At 43.8% G+C, this 15,907-nt stretch overlaps 1 protein-coding gene across 3 annotated transcripts in view; it reads right to left on the reverse strand.

The window, feature by feature from the left end:
* The window catches only part of LOC138662772 (actin-related protein 2/3 complex subunit 1A-A-like), a 218,598-nt gene that overhangs the window by 106,779 nt on the left and 95,912 nt on the right, over positions 1–15,907 (reverse strand). For all 3 annotated transcript variants that reach the window (XR_011318069.1, XM_069748692.1, XM_069748691.1), the window contains exons 3-6: positions 14,576–14,680; positions 14,255–14,477; positions 8,496–8,603; positions 5,963–6,169 (exon numbers count right to left, since the gene is read on the reverse strand). Coding sequence is in view for 2 of the 3 variants with exons in the window: in XM_069748692.1 (XP_069604793.1) it covers positions 5,963–6,169; positions 8,496–8,603; positions 14,255–14,477; positions 14,576–14,680 (643 nt within the window). In the remaining variant the exon portion in view is untranslated. The remainder of the gene's footprint in view (positions 1–5,962; positions 6,170–8,495; positions 8,604–14,254; positions 14,478–14,575; positions 14,681–15,907) is intronic.

Here is a 15,907-nt window from a genome sequence, read left to right on the forward strand (position 1 = left end):
GTATCAGACTTGGGCAGGGCCACAAAAAATAACCTACCGAAACAGCCAAAAATCCATAAGCAATGATGACAGTATCAGACTTAGGCAGGGCCACACAGAATAACCTCCTGAAACAGCCAAAAATCCATAAGCAATGATGGTAGTATCAGACTTAGGCAGGGCCACACAGAAACAACCTCCCGAAACAGCCAAAAATTCATAAGCAATGATGGTAGTATCAGACTTAGGCAGGGCCACACAGAAACAACCTCCCGAAACAGCCAAAAATCAATAAGCAATGATGGTAGTATCAGACTTAGGCAGGGCCACACATAAACAACCTCCTGAAACAGCCAAAAATCCATAAGCAATGATGGTAGTATCAGACTTAGGCAGGGCCACACATAAACAACCTCCTGAAACAGCCAAAAATCCATAAGCAATGATGGTAGTATCAGACTTAGGCAGGGCCACACAGAATAACCTCCTGAAACAGCCAAAAATAAATAAGCAATGATGGTAGTATCAGACTTAGGCAGGGCCACACATAAACAACCTCCTGAAACAGCCAAAAATCCATAAGCAATGATGGTAGTATCAGACTTAGGCAGGGCCACACAGAAACAACCTCCCGAAACAGCCAAAAATTCATAAGCAATGATGGTAGTATCAGACTTAGGCAGGGCCACACAGAATAACCTCCCGAAACAGCCAAAAATCCATAAACAATGATGGTAGTATCAGACTTAGGCAGGGCCACACAGAAACAACCTCCCGAAACAGCCAAAAATCCATAAGCAATGATGGTAGTATCAGACTTAGGCAGGGCCACACAGAAACAACCTCCCGAAACAGCCAAAAATCCATAAGCAATGATGGTAGTATCAGACTTAGGCAGGGCTACACATAAACAACCTCCTGAAACAGCCAAAAATAAATAAGCAATGATGGTAGTATCAGACTTAGGCAGGGCCACACATAAACAACCTCCTGAAACAGCCAAAAATCCATAAGCAATGATGGTAGTATCAGACTTAGGCAGGGCCACACATAAATAACCTCCTGAAACAGCCAAAAATCCATAAACAATGATGACAGTATCAGACTTAGGCAGGGCCACACAGAAACAACCTCCCGAAACAGCCGAAAAATCCATAAGCAATGATGGTAGTATCAGACTTGGGCAGGGCCACACAGAAACAACCTCCTGAAACAGCCACAAATCCATAAGCAATGATGGTAGTATCAGACTTAGGCAGGGCCACACAGAATAACCTCCTGAAACAGCCAAAAATCCATAAGCAATGATGGTAGTATTAGACTTAGGCAGGGCCACACAGAATAACCTCCTGAAACAGCCAAAAATCCATAAGCAATGATGGTAGTATCAGACTTAGGCAGGGCCACACAGAAACAACCTCCCGAAACAGCCAAAAATCCATAAGCAATGATGGTAGTATTAGACTTAGGCAGGGCCACACATAAACAACCTCCTGAAACAGCCAAAAATCCCTAAACAATGATGGTAGTATCAGACTTAGGCAGGGTCACACAGAAACAACCTCCCGAAACAGCCAAAAATCCATAAGCAATGATGGTAGTATCAGACTTAGGCAGGGCCACACAGAAACAACCTCCCGAAACAGCCAAAAATCCATAAGCAATGATGGTAGTATCAGACTTAGGCAGGGCCACACAGAAACAACCTCCCGAAACAGCCAAAAATCCATAAGCAATGATGACAGTATCAGACTTAGGCAGGGCCACACAGAATAACCTCCAGAAGCAGCCAAAAATCCATAAGCAATGATGGCAGTATCAGACTTAGGCAGGGCCACACTGAATAACCTCCTGAAACAGCCAAAAATCCATAAGCAATGATGGACATGGTGAGGCACCTAGTTACGCCCCTCCAGGCTTTCCAAGGGCCACGGCACAGTGTTTCCTCCACCCAATCCGTTACAGCAGTCTTCAGAGATGTATATCAGTATCCATTAGGTACATGGTGGAACAGAGTCCTATCACAATAGTATACAGATAACAGATACACAAAGAGTTCAAATAAGGAATGGGAGGAAGCTGTATGCATAACGCGCGTCGGGGTGCTCCTTTGGTGGCCACAAAGGTCTATTTTACCTCCTTTTATTTCTCAGTATTGTAGTTCATTTTCTGGATGCACAGTCACAGAAATAGTATAAAGATACACAAAGAGTCCAAATAAGTATATGAAGGAAATTGTCTCTGCAAGTACAGATAATGTATCACCAAATCAAATATCTGCTGAACAAGGTTGTGTGAAAGTCAGAGTATGATCAACATTAAAGTGAAGCAATATATGTGGACAAACAGATTACTTAAATAAGGAAACTAGCCATAATAAGGCTTAAAGGGAACCTGTCACCTGAATTTGGCGGGACCAGTTTTGGGTCATATGGGCGGAGTTTTCAGGTGTTTGATTCACCCTTTCCTTACCCGCTGGCTGCATGCTGGCCGAAATATTGGATTGAAGTTCATTCTCTGTCCTCCGTAGTACACGCCTGCGCAAGGTAATCTTGCTTTGCGCAGGCGTGTACTACGGAGGACAGAGAATGAACTTCAATCCAATATTTCGGCCAGCATGCAGCCAGCGGGTAAGGAAAGGGTGAATCAAACACCTGAAAACTCCGCCCATATGACCCAAAACTGGTCCCGCCAAATTCAGGTGACAGGTTCCCTTTAAAGGTGAAGGAATAAAAATAATCCTGGATTTCAAACAGCTGTGGGACCAGAAAATGAACTACTAAACTGAGAAGTAAAAGGAGGTAAAAAAGACCTGTGTGGCTTCCAAAGGAGTACCCCGACGCGCGTTTCGCGTATAGCTCCCTCCCCTTCCTTCCTCATTTGGAATCTTTGTGTATCTGTATACTATTGTGGTAGGTTTCTGTTCCACCGTGTATCTAATTGATTCTGATATACTGTGGGTATGGAAAGTATTCAGACCCCTTTATAATTCAATTTTTATTTTGTAATAAATATGCAAACATTTCTACATTTCTGTTGTTTTCAGTGAAGATGGGGTGCAGAGTGAACATTAATGAAAAAAAATGAACTGTTTTGAATTTACCAAATGGCTGCAATGAAACAAAGAGTGAAAAATGTAAAGGGGTCTGAATACTTTCTGTACCCACTGTACATCTCTGAATTTGTTATTATGTATTGATACCACGGCTTCTGTTTAGGTGTGTCGGATACTATTATCATTGCTTATGGATTTTTGGCTTTTTCGGGAGGTTGTTTCTCTGTGGCCCTGCCTAAGTCTGATAATCTCTTTTTAAAAGTTTTATACATCTATTGACTGTTCAGTGCAGATATTAACGTTCTATTTTGGCTTGTATTCCAACGCTTCTTTAGGATTTTGTAGTATACCATTGTGACAACACAGCATTTAATCTTATTTATCCAAACATCTATGTTCAGTAGGCCAGGAGACATAGACTATTATCTTTATGCTGACTTTTGAATTAATGTTTTTTTGGTTGTTCAAGTAACAGACCATGACTCCATAAAGCAACACTCTAACTGGACAACAAGGCTCCATCATGGTAGACACAGATTTGGATTCTACCAAATACCAACTAAAGAGACTACGGCCCTGAATGGAAGATTACAGATCTGATCCATTGACTAGCACAGAACCCATGGATACATTTGAAAAAGCCAGGTTGGGACCATCTGGTCACCTGGCTCCATGGAGACATTTGGACAGACCAGGTTGGGACCCTCCGTTCACCTTACCCTCATATACAGTGCCTTGCAAAAGTATTCAGCCCCCTGGAACTTGTCAACCTTTTCCCACATATCATTCTTCAAACATAAAGATACTAAATGTAAATTTTTGGTGAAGAATCAACAACAAGTGGAACACCATTGTGATGTTGAACGAAATTTATTGGTTATTTTACATTTTTGTGGAAATTCAAAAATATTTAGAATTGAAAGTCCTCTGTGGTTGATACCTTTTAATGGCTAACTGAAAAGATGGTAACAAATTGCAGCTTTGCTATCTACTGGCTAACACGGTACCAAGATATATATCTTTCCTGTGTGGAAATTCAAAAACTGAAAAGTGGAGCGTGCAATATTATTCGGCCCCTGTAACTTAATACTTTGTTGCTCCCCTTTTGCGGTGATCACAAGTCTCTTGGGGTTTGTCTCTATCAGTTTTGTACATCAAGAGACTGAAATTCTCGCCCGTTCTTCCTTGGCAAACAGCTCGAGCTCAGTGAGTTGTGATGGAGATCGTTTGTGAACAGCAGTTTTCAGCTCTTTCCACAGATTCTCCATTGGATTGCGGTCTGGACTGTGACTTGGCCATTCTAACACCTGGATACGTTTATTTGTGAACCGTTCCATTGTAGATTTTGCTTTATGTTTGGGATCATTGTCTTGTTGGAAGACAAATCTCTGTCCCAGTCTCAGGCCTTTTGCAGACAGGTTTTCTTCAAGAATGGTCCTGTATTTGGCTCCATCCATCTTCCCATCAATTTTAACCATCTTCCCTGTCCCTGCTGAAGAAAAGCAGGCCCAATCCATGATGCTGCCACCACCATGTTTGACAGTGGGGATGGTGTGTTCAGGGTGATGAGCTGTGTTGCCTTTACGCCAAACATATCGTTTGGCATTGTTGCCAAAACGTTCGATTTTGGTTTCGTCTGACCAGAACACCTTCTTCCACATGTTTGGTGTCTCCCAGGTGGCTTGTTGTTTATGGATATCTTTGAGAAATGGCTTTCTTCTTGCCACTCTTCCATAAAGGCCAGATTTGTGCAGTGTCCGACTGATTGTTGTCCTATGGACAGACTGTCCCACCTCAGCTGTAGATCTCTGCAGTTCATCCAGAGTGATCATGGGCCTCTTGGCTGCATCTCTGATCAGTCTTCTCCTTGCTTGAGATGAAAGTTCAGAGGGACGGCCGGGTCTTGGTAGATTTGCAGTGGTATGATACTCCTTCCATTTCAATATGATAGCTTCCACAGTGCTCCTTGGGATGTTTAAAGTTTTGGAAATCATTTTGTATCCAAATCCAGCTTTAAACTTCTCCACAACAGTATCACGGACCTGCCTGTTGTGTTCCTTGGTCTTCATGATGCTCTCGGTGCTTCACACAGAACCCTGAGACTATCACAGAGCAGGTGCATTTATACGGAGACTTGATTACACACAGGTAGATTATATTTATCATCATTAGGCATTTAGGACGACATTGGATCATTCAGAGATCCACAATGATCTTCTGGAGTGAAAGTAAAGGGGCTGAATAATATTGCACGCCCCACTTTTCAGTTTTTGAATTTCCACAAAAATGTAAAATAACCAATACATTTCACAATTGTGTTCCACTTGTTGTTGATTCTTCACCAAAAATTTACATTTGGTATCTTTATGTTTGAAGCATGATATGTGGGAAAAGGCTGAAAAGCTCCAGGGGGCCGAATACTTTCGCAAGGGACTGTACAGTATATGTTTGGCAAAGCCATTTCGAGACCATCCGGTCAACTGGCCACGTGCCTCAATGGACTGTCAGCTTCCTAAGCTTGTCATTACCTCCTCTTTGTGGCCGCCCTCCAGTAGCAGGGTACCACAGGAGGGGTATTTGACCCTGGAAGTCTCGAAGTTACAGCTGCTCTGATCCCAGTGAGTTAGCGGAATGGTGAGACTCTGTAATGTCCCCCATCTTGGGTTCTGTGCTGGGACTGTTCTATATGTTATTGTCTGTTTGGTGCTTCAGTAAATTATGGCCACACTGTTTTATCCTCACCATGTGTTATCTGAGTAGGATTGCGCCCACGGGGAAAGTAGAGCGGGCATTCGGGGGGATGAGCCCTGGCCTATGTGGTCTCTGGCCAGGGCACCCACTGACCCACGAGTCTCCACAATCATACATAGCTATTATTATGGTATATTGTACATTATTGGTCACTTGAATACTTATTCTGTTTCTCACTCTTTGTCGTGCGCAGAATCAGCCACTTTGACAGAACTGTTGTGGTCGACCCAGGCCAAGCATTGACCACTGGGAGAGAAGCAAACTCCATGCACCCAGCCACCATTCTCCCCTCTCTCAAAAAGAATCTCCCCGAAAGGCATCTTGCTCCCCCACAATGTGGCACTCGGCTTCTCTTCAATCTCCTTCACATACGTGGAGAAAATTCTGAAAAAAAGAAAAGAAAAATGACAATTACTTATGCTGACATACAGACATCAGTCATACATCATCATCATCCAGGAGACATACAGAGATCAGTCATACATCATCATCCAGGAGACATACAGACATCAGTCATACATCATCATCATCCAGGAGACATACAGACATCAGTCATACATCATCATCCAGGAGACATACAGACATCAGTCATACATCATCATCATCCAGGAGACATATAGACATCAGTCATACATCATCATCCAGGAGACATACAGACATCAGTCATACATCATCATCCAGGAGACATACAGACATCAGTCATAAATCCTCATCCAGGAGACATACAGACATCATTCATACATCATCATCCAGGAGACATACAGACATTAGTCATACATCATCATCCAGGAGACATACAGACATCAGTCATACATCATCATCATCCAGGAGACATATAGACATCAGTCATACATCATCATCCAGGAGACATACAGACATCAGTCATACATCATCATCCAGGAGACATACAGACATCAGTCATACATCCTCATCCAGGAGACATACAGACATCATTCATACATCATCATCCAGGAGACATACAGACATCAGTCATACATCATCATCCAGGAGACATACAGACATCAGTCATACATCATCATCCAGGAGACATACAGACATCAGTCATACATCATCATCATCCAGAAGACATACAGACATCAATCATACATCATCATCATCCAGGAGACATACAGACATCAGTCATACATCATCATCATCCAGGAGACATACAGACATCAGTCATACATCATCATCATCCAGGAGACATACAGAGATCAGTCATACATCATCATCCAGAAGACATACAGACATCAGTCATACATCATCATCATCCAGGAGACATACAGACATCAGTCATACATCATCATCCAGGAGACATACAGACATCAGTCATACATCATCATCATCCAGGAGACATATAGACATCAGTCATACATCATCATCCAGGAGACATACAGACATCAGTCATACATCATCATCCAGGAGACATACAGACATCAGTCATACATCATCATCCAGGAGACATACAGACATCAGTCATACATCATCATCCAGGAGACATACAGACATCAGTCATACATCATCATCCAGGAGACATACAGACATCAGTCATACATCATCATCATCCAGAAGACATACAGACATCAATCATACATCATCATCCAGGAGACATACAGACATCAGTCATACATCATCATCATCCAGGAGACATACATACATCAGTCATACATCATCATCATCCAGGAGACATACAGAGATCAGTCATACATCATCATCCAGAAGACATACAGACATCAGTCATACATCATCATCATCCAGGAGACATACAGACATCAGTCATACATCATCATCCAGGAGACATACAGACATCAGTCATACATCATGATCCAGGAGACATACAGACATCAGTCATACATCATCATCATCCAGGAGACATACAGACATCAGTCATACATCATCATCCAGGAGACATACAGACATCAGTCATACATCATCATCCAGGAGACATACAGACATCAGTCATACATCATCATCATCCAGGAGACATATAGACATCAGTCATACATCATCATCCAGGAGACATACAGACATCAGTCATACATCATCATCCAGGAGACATACAGACATCAGTCATACATCCTCATCCAGGAGACATACAGACATCATTCATACATCATCATCCAGGAGACATACAGACATCAGTCATACATCATCATCATCCAGGAGACATACAGACATCAGTCATACATCATCATCATCCAGGAGACATACAGACATCAGTCATACATCATCATCATCCAGGAGACATACAGACATCAGTCATACATCATCATCCAGGAGACATACAGACATCAGTCATACATCATCATCCAGGAGACATACAGACATCAGTCATACATCATCCAGGAGACATACAGACATCATTCATACATCATCATCATCCAGGAGACATACATACATCATTCATACATCATCATCATCATCATCATCATCCAGGAGACATACAGACATCAGTCATACATGATCATCATCCAGAAGACATACAGACATCAGTCATACATCATCATCATCCTGGAGACATACAGACATCATTCATACATCATCATCATCATCATCCAGGAGACATGCTATGAACAGTCTTGTGCTTTGTGGATCGTACAGATTTTTGATGACACCTGCCCCGCTGTCACTCTTCTCCGCTGTCTGTGTCCGATGCCCCAGTCACTTAGACCATAATGTCCACACGTCCATTTCCCCTTTGCACTGTTACCTGCAGTAGAAGTCACAGCTGCCCGCAGCCACCAGGATGTTGTTCGGGTGCCAGGCCAGGCTCAGGATGGTGGAGCGAATTGATTTTTTAATGTGTTTGCTGACCCACCTGCTCATGTGAGGAAAGGAGACAAACATGTTCATCAGTCATTCTAGAGATGGACGACTACAATGGACAATCAGGGTTGGTACAGACCTCATGGACTTTTAATTAAAATTAAGGGCACCAAAAATATCCTAGAGATTAATTGAGAAATGACTCAAGTGATTAGCTGAAAAATAAATAAAGATATGAAGCCGAAAGATGACCCCTACAGGAATAGAAAGATGACCCAAGATTTCAGCCCATAGATGATCCCAGAAGTCAGGAGTCCAAAAGAGGTTTGGAGATTATCAAACCTAAGAGACAAGAGATGGCCCAAATGCTGACCCAAGAGAACAGCTCAGAAATGACTCTAGATTTGAATACACAGATAGACGTCCTGGAGTCCAAGTGAGACGCTTATAGATGACCCAAAAGGAGAATGGAGAGATCATTCAAGGGTTAACCAAGAGCTCAAACCAGAGAGGACCTAAAATGTTCAGAATCGAAATCTGAAGCTTATAGATGACCCAAAAAGAGAATGAAGAGATATCCAAGATATCAACCAGAGAGGACCCTAGAGGCCCAGAATCAAAATCTGAAGCTTATAGATGACCTAAAAGGAGAATGAAGAGATATCCAAGATATCAACCAGAGAGGACCCTAGAGGCCCAGAATCAAAATCTGAAGCTTATAGATGACCCAAAAGGAGAATGATGGAGAGATCATTCAAGGGTTAACCAAGAGCTCAAACCAGAGAGGACCTAAAATGTTCAGAATCGAAATCTGAAGCTTATAGATGACCCAATAAGAGAATGAAGAGATATCCAAGATATCAACCAGAGAGGACCCTAGAGGCTCAGAATCAAAATCTGAAGCTTACAGATGACCCAAAAAGAGAGTGGAGAGATCATCCAAGAGAGGACCCAAGAGGTGGAGGCCTCTCCTATCATCAGAGGTTACAAATGTTGATCTGCCTGAGAGAAGATCTTGTCTATATGTATAATACATATTAGGTCAATGCAAGGATTTATTCCTTACACAGGACTCATTACGTGTGGAGGAAAGGGTTCTTTACAGTTAGAGTAGTCAGCCTGTGGAATGCCGACCACAAGAGGTAATAATGGCTGACACTATATCAGCATTTTTAGGAGGCCAGAGGCTTCTCATAACAATGGCATTGTGGGTAATAGATAATCTAGTGACTATGTAGAACTGGTGGAGAATGGGTGGACATGATGTGCCGGAGGCTTCTCACAACAATGGCATTGTGGGTAATAGATAATCTAGTGATTATGTAGGACTGGTGGAGAATGGGTGGACATGATGGGCCAGAGGCTTCTCACAACAATAGCATTGTGGTTAATAGATAATCTAGTGACCATATAGGACTGGAGAATGGGTGGACATAATGGGCCAGAGGCTTTTTCTACTTATGTAAATATGGAACTCAAGTGATCATCCCAGAGATAACCCAAGACATGAAGGCAAAGATGTCCCAAAAGAAGAATAGGACATATGGCTTAAGGATTGACTCGAGAGCAGAGCAGAATGACCCAAGAGATGACACAGGAGATAAAAGACAGAGGATGTGAGCCAGAAACAGGGGACGTGAGGCCAGAGATTTGGGGACCTGAGGCCAGAGATAGGGGGACCTGAGGCCAGAGAGATTATCTATTACCCACAATGCCATTGTTGTGAGAAGCCTCCGGCACATCATGTCCACCCATTCTCCACCAGTTCTACATAGTGACTAGATTATCTATTACCCACAATGCCATTGTTATGAAAAAATGAAATGCTAGGTGAAATCCCAAGAAACAATGAAAACCCTATATTAAGGGTCACCAATCTAACCCAAGAAGAGGTGCGAAACCGGCTAAATAAGATCAAAATAGATAAATCTCCGGGTCCGGATGGCATACACCCACGAGTACTAAGAGAACTAAGTAATGTAATAGATAAACCATTATTTCTTATTTTTAGGGACTATATAGTGACGGGGTCTGTTCCGCAGGACTGGCGCATAGCTAATGTGGTGCCAATATTCAAAAAGGGCTCTAAAAGTGAACCTGGAAATTATAGGCCAGTGAGTCTAACCTCTATTGTTGGTAAAATATTTGAAGGGTTTCTGAAGGATGTTATTCTGGATTATCTCAATGAGAATAACTGTGTAACTCCATATCAGCATGGGTTTATGAGAAATCGCTCCTGTCAAACCAATCTAATCAGTTTTTATGAAGAGGTAAGCTATAGGCTGGACCACGGTGAGTCATTGGACGTGGTATATCTCGATTGTTCCAAAGCCTTTGATACCGTGCCGCACAAGAGGTTGGTACACAAAATGAGAATGCTTGGTCTGGGGGAAATGTGTGTAAATGGGTTAGTAACTGGCTTAGTGATAGAAAGCAGAGGATGGTTATAAACGGTATAGTCTCTAACTGGGTCGCTGTGACCAGTGGGGTACCGCAGGGGTCGGTATTGGGACCTGTTCTCTTCAACATATTCATTAATGATCTGGTAGAAGGTTTACACAGTAAAATATCGATATTTGCAGATGATACAAAACTATGTAAAGCAGTTAATACAAGAGAAGATAGTATTCTGCTACAGATGGATCTGGATAAGTTGGAAACTTGGGCTGAAAGGTGGCAGATGAGGTTTAACAATGATAAATGTAAGGTTATACACATGGGAAGAAGGAATCAATATCACCATTACACACTGAACGGGAAACCACTGGGTAAATCTGACAGGGAGAAGGACTTGGGGATCCTAGTTAATGATAAACTTACCTGGAGCAGCCAGTGCCAGGCAGCAACTGCCAAGGCAAACAGGATCATGGGGTGCATTAAAAGAGGTCTGGATACGCATGATGAGAGCATTATACTGCCTCTGTACAAATCCCTAGTTAGACCGCACATGGAGTACTGTGTCCAGTTTTGGGCACCGGTGCTCAGGAATGATATAATGGAACTAGAGAGAGTACAAAGGAGGGCAACAAAATTAATAAAGGGGATGGGAAAACTACAATACCTAGATAGATTAGCGAAATTAGGATTATTTAGTCTAGAAAAAAGATGACTGAGGGGTGATCTAATAACCATGTATAAGTATATAATGGGACAATACAAATATCTCGCTGAGGATTTGTTTATACCAAGGAAGGTGACGGGCACAAGGGGGCATTCTTTGCGTCTGGAGGAGAGAAGGTTTTTCCACCAACATAGAAGAGGATTCGTTACTGTTAGGGCAGTGAGAATCTGGAATTGCTTGCCTGAGGAGGTGGTGATGGCGAACTCAGTCGAGGGGTTCAAGAGAAGCCTGGATGTCTTCCTGGAGCAGAACAATATTGTATCATACAATTATTAGGTTCTGTAGAAGGACGTAAATCTGGGGATTTATTATGATGGAATATAGGCTGAACTGGATGGACAAATGTCTTTTTTCGGCCTTACTAACTATGTTACTATGTTACAGTAGACATGAGCTCAAAGATAGTGGACATGAGGCCAGAGACTGGGCACGTGAGGCCAGTGACTGGGGATGTGAGGCCAGAGACTGGGGACGTGAGCCCAGAGATAGTGGATGTGAGGCCATAGACTGGGGACGTGAGGCCAGAGACAGTAGACATGAGCCCAGAGATAGTGGTCATGAGGCCAGAGACTGTGGACCTGAGCCCCAAGATAGTGGTCGTGACTCGTGAGCCCATAGATGGTGGTCGGAGGGCCAGAGATATTGATCGTGATCCCAGAGATTGTGAACATGAGGCCAGAGACTGGGGACGTGAGGCAAGAGAAAGTAGACACGAGTCCAGAGATAGTGGTCGTGAGGCCAGAGACTGTGGACGTGAGCCCAGAAATAGTGGTCGTGAGCCCAGAGATAGTGGTCGACATGAGGCCAGAGATAGTAGTCGACATGAGGCCAGAGATAGTAGTCGTGAGGCCAGAGACTGTGGATGTGAGACAAGAGACAGTAGACGTGAGGCCAGTAAGCAGTGTAATGGTGCCTGGCGTCATCAGGGCTGGATGTAATCTGGCTTCCGCTCTTTACACTCTACTGAAACTGCCCTCATTAAAGTCTCTAATGACCTACTAACAGCTAAATCTAATGGTCACTACTCCATGCTAATTCTCTTGGATCTCTCTGCAGCATTCGACACTGTGGATCATCAGCTCCTCCTCACTATGCTCCGCTCCATCGGCCTCAAGGACACCGTTCTCTCCTGGTTCTCCTCCTATCTCTCTGACCGATCCTTCACTGTATGTTTTGCTGGTTCCTCCTCCTCTCACCTTCCCCTTACTGTTGGGGTTCCTCAAGGATCAGTCCTAGGCCCCCTACTCTTCTCGTTGTATACTGCCCCTATTGGACAAACAATCAGTAGATTTGGTTTCCAGTACCATCTCTATGCTGACGACACCCAATTATACACTTCTGCTCCCGATATCACACCGACCTTTTTAGAAAACACCAGTGATTGTCTTACCGCTGTCTCTAACATCATGTCCTCCCTCTATCTGAAACTAAACCTGTCAAAAACTGAACTCCTCGTGTTCTCTCCCTCTACTAACCTACCTTTGCCTGACATTGCCATCTCCGTGTGCGGTTCCACCATTACTCCAAAGCAACATGCCCGCTGCCTTGGGGTCATCCTTGATTCTGACCTTTCATTCACCCCCTACATCCGATCACTGGCTCGCTCTTCTTACCTGCATCTCAAAAACATTTCTAGAATTCGCCCTTTTCTTAATTTCGACTCTGCAAAAACTCTGACTGTTTCACTTATTCATTCTCGTCTGGACTATTGTAACTCTCTACTAATCGGTCTCCCTCTTGCAAAACTCTCCCCGCTCCAATCTGTCCTGAATGCTGCAGCCAGGATCATATTCCTCACCAACCGTTACACCGATGCCTCTACCCTGTGCCAGTCATTACACTGGCTACCCATCCACTCCAGAATCCAGTACAAAACTACTACCCTCATCCACAAAGCACTCCATGGCTCAGCACCACCCTACATCTCCTCCCTGGTATCAGTCTACCACCCTACCCGTGCCCTCCGCTCCGCTAATGACCTCAGGTTAGCATCCTCAATAATCAGAACCTCCCACTCCCGTCTCCAAGACTTTACACGTGCTGCGCCGATTCTTTGGAATGCACTACCTAGGTTAATACGATTAATCCCCAATCCCCACAGTTTTAAGCGTGCCCTAAAAACTCATTTGTTCAGACTGGCCTACCGCCTCAATGCATTAACCTAACGATCCCTGTGTGGCCTATTTATAATAAAAAAAAAAAAAAAAAAAAAAGGTTCCTCGCATCATGTTCTCATACACTTTATGCAGTATTAGCCCTCTGTGTCTGTACTGCTACATACTTAGGCAGGTAACTGGTTCATGCAGCTTTACATGAACACCTGAGCCTTACACTATAGCTAGTCCGAATAACTAAAGCAATTGTTACCATCCACCTCTCGTGTCTCCCCTTTTCCCCATAGTTTGTAAGCTTGCGAGCAGGGCCCTCACTCCTCCTGGTATCTGTTTTGAACTGTATTTCTGTTATGCTGTAATGTCTATTGTCTGTACAAGTCCCCTCTATAATTTGTAAAGCGCTGCGGAATATGTTGGCGCTATATAAATAAAATTATTATTATTATTATTATGTAACCCTTTACTTACCAGTTATTCTCCTTCTCAAAGTAACAGATGGAAATAGTGAGGGAGCCGCTGCCCACGGCGATCTTGTTCTCCTGGGGTGACCACTTGACACAGGTTGCAGCTCGGTTGATGCGCAGCAGGACCAGGGTTGGTTTCCACACCCCATCCCTCAAGGTCCACACGTAGGCATTTCTGTCCACCGCACACGTCACAATCTGATTAGAGTTTGGGGCCCAGTCAATGCCTGGAACATAGAAGGCGTGATGGGTCCATGGGTCACTGACAGGTGCCAGGCCGCAGCACTGACTCCAGACATCTGGTCCCATCCTGCCCCATCCTCACCTGTGATGCGGCCATTGTGCTCCCGCAGCTCATGGATCTGGCTCCACATATCGTCCACCTTCTGGTAGATGAGGATCAGGTGATTATTGGGACTGATGGCAATTTCTAGACAAACAAAAAGGAAACAGGACAGAGAAAGTTCTAGGGTAGGACTGACACACGATCACAGACCCTCTGCTATGAGCACTGGTGTGCCAAGTGGCCAATCCCTGATTGTAGGCTGGCTGTCTCATTTGGTATTACCGCACCTGTGCAGTCGCCATCTTTACTTGGGCCCACTGCACCATGTTAGTGCATTTGATTTGATGCCTGGACAGGTAAGGACCTTTGCCTGTTTTTTTCTGTGGTGTTTTCTTTAGAACAGTGGATGTTTTTTCCTCCTTTTTTTTCTCCTGTTGTGGTTTTGCTGTTAGAGTAGGACTGGCAAGTGTGAGGACCTGTGATGTGGGTTGCCAGCTTACGTATTGTGGCCATAATATTAACTAATACCTTACGTATTTTTATATTGTCTTGTGCACTTTTTATATTTTTACTTTTTGAAGTGCAGTTGGGCTCTGATTGCTTTGTATGTTGTGGCCTCTGTTCACACGGGACACATTACAGTTAGCACTGGGCAGCCCGCCACAGGGCGTTAATAATGGGCTAGGATACAGTTGCTGTGCATACTCTGAGTGAGCACTGCTGCAGATTATTTATTTGCACTGGTGTGCCAAGCGGTCAATCCCTGATTGTAGGCTGGCTGTCTCATTTGGTATTACCGCACCTGTGCAGTCGCCATCTTTACTTGGGCCCACTGCACCATGTTAGTGCATTTGATTTGATGCCTGGACAGGTAAGGACCTTTGCCTGTTTTTTTCTGTGGTGTTTTCTTAAGTGCAGGATGTGAAGAGGTGTACAACAGCTGCAGGCTTATGCTGCGGACAGCGATGAGAAGACGGCAGATGGTGCCATGTTCATTACCGCTTGTCACTTGCCATAAATATGATTTCTGTCACAGAGGCCGCTGTTCTCTGGAATCTGCACTGCTACACTCCTCAGATTTGGCCTCCTCTTCCTTGTATCTAAATCTAGCCCTGTTATCCAAACAGATGTCATCTTCAACAAGACAAAAGATGAGGCGACGCCCATTTAGCTAAAAAGATCAGCTAAACATAAAGAGTTTCCACTACGGTCAACTTTTTGTCAGAGAACAGACAGAGGATCACACAGGTATCCCCCTGCTGTTACCAATTCGACAATGGATGGACGAGGCAATCACACAGGTGATCTTCAATGGATGGACGAGACCACGACTGTTTCCACTACAAGGCCGGTTATTGGCGATCTCACAGT

The sequence above is a fragment of the Ranitomeya imitator genome, chromosome 2 (genome assembly GCF_032444005.1).
Source record: "Ranitomeya imitator isolate aRanImi1 chromosome 2, aRanImi1.pri, whole genome shotgun sequence".
Classification (NCBI taxonomy): domain Eukaryota; kingdom Metazoa; phylum Chordata; class Amphibia; order Anura; family Dendrobatidae; genus Ranitomeya; species Ranitomeya imitator.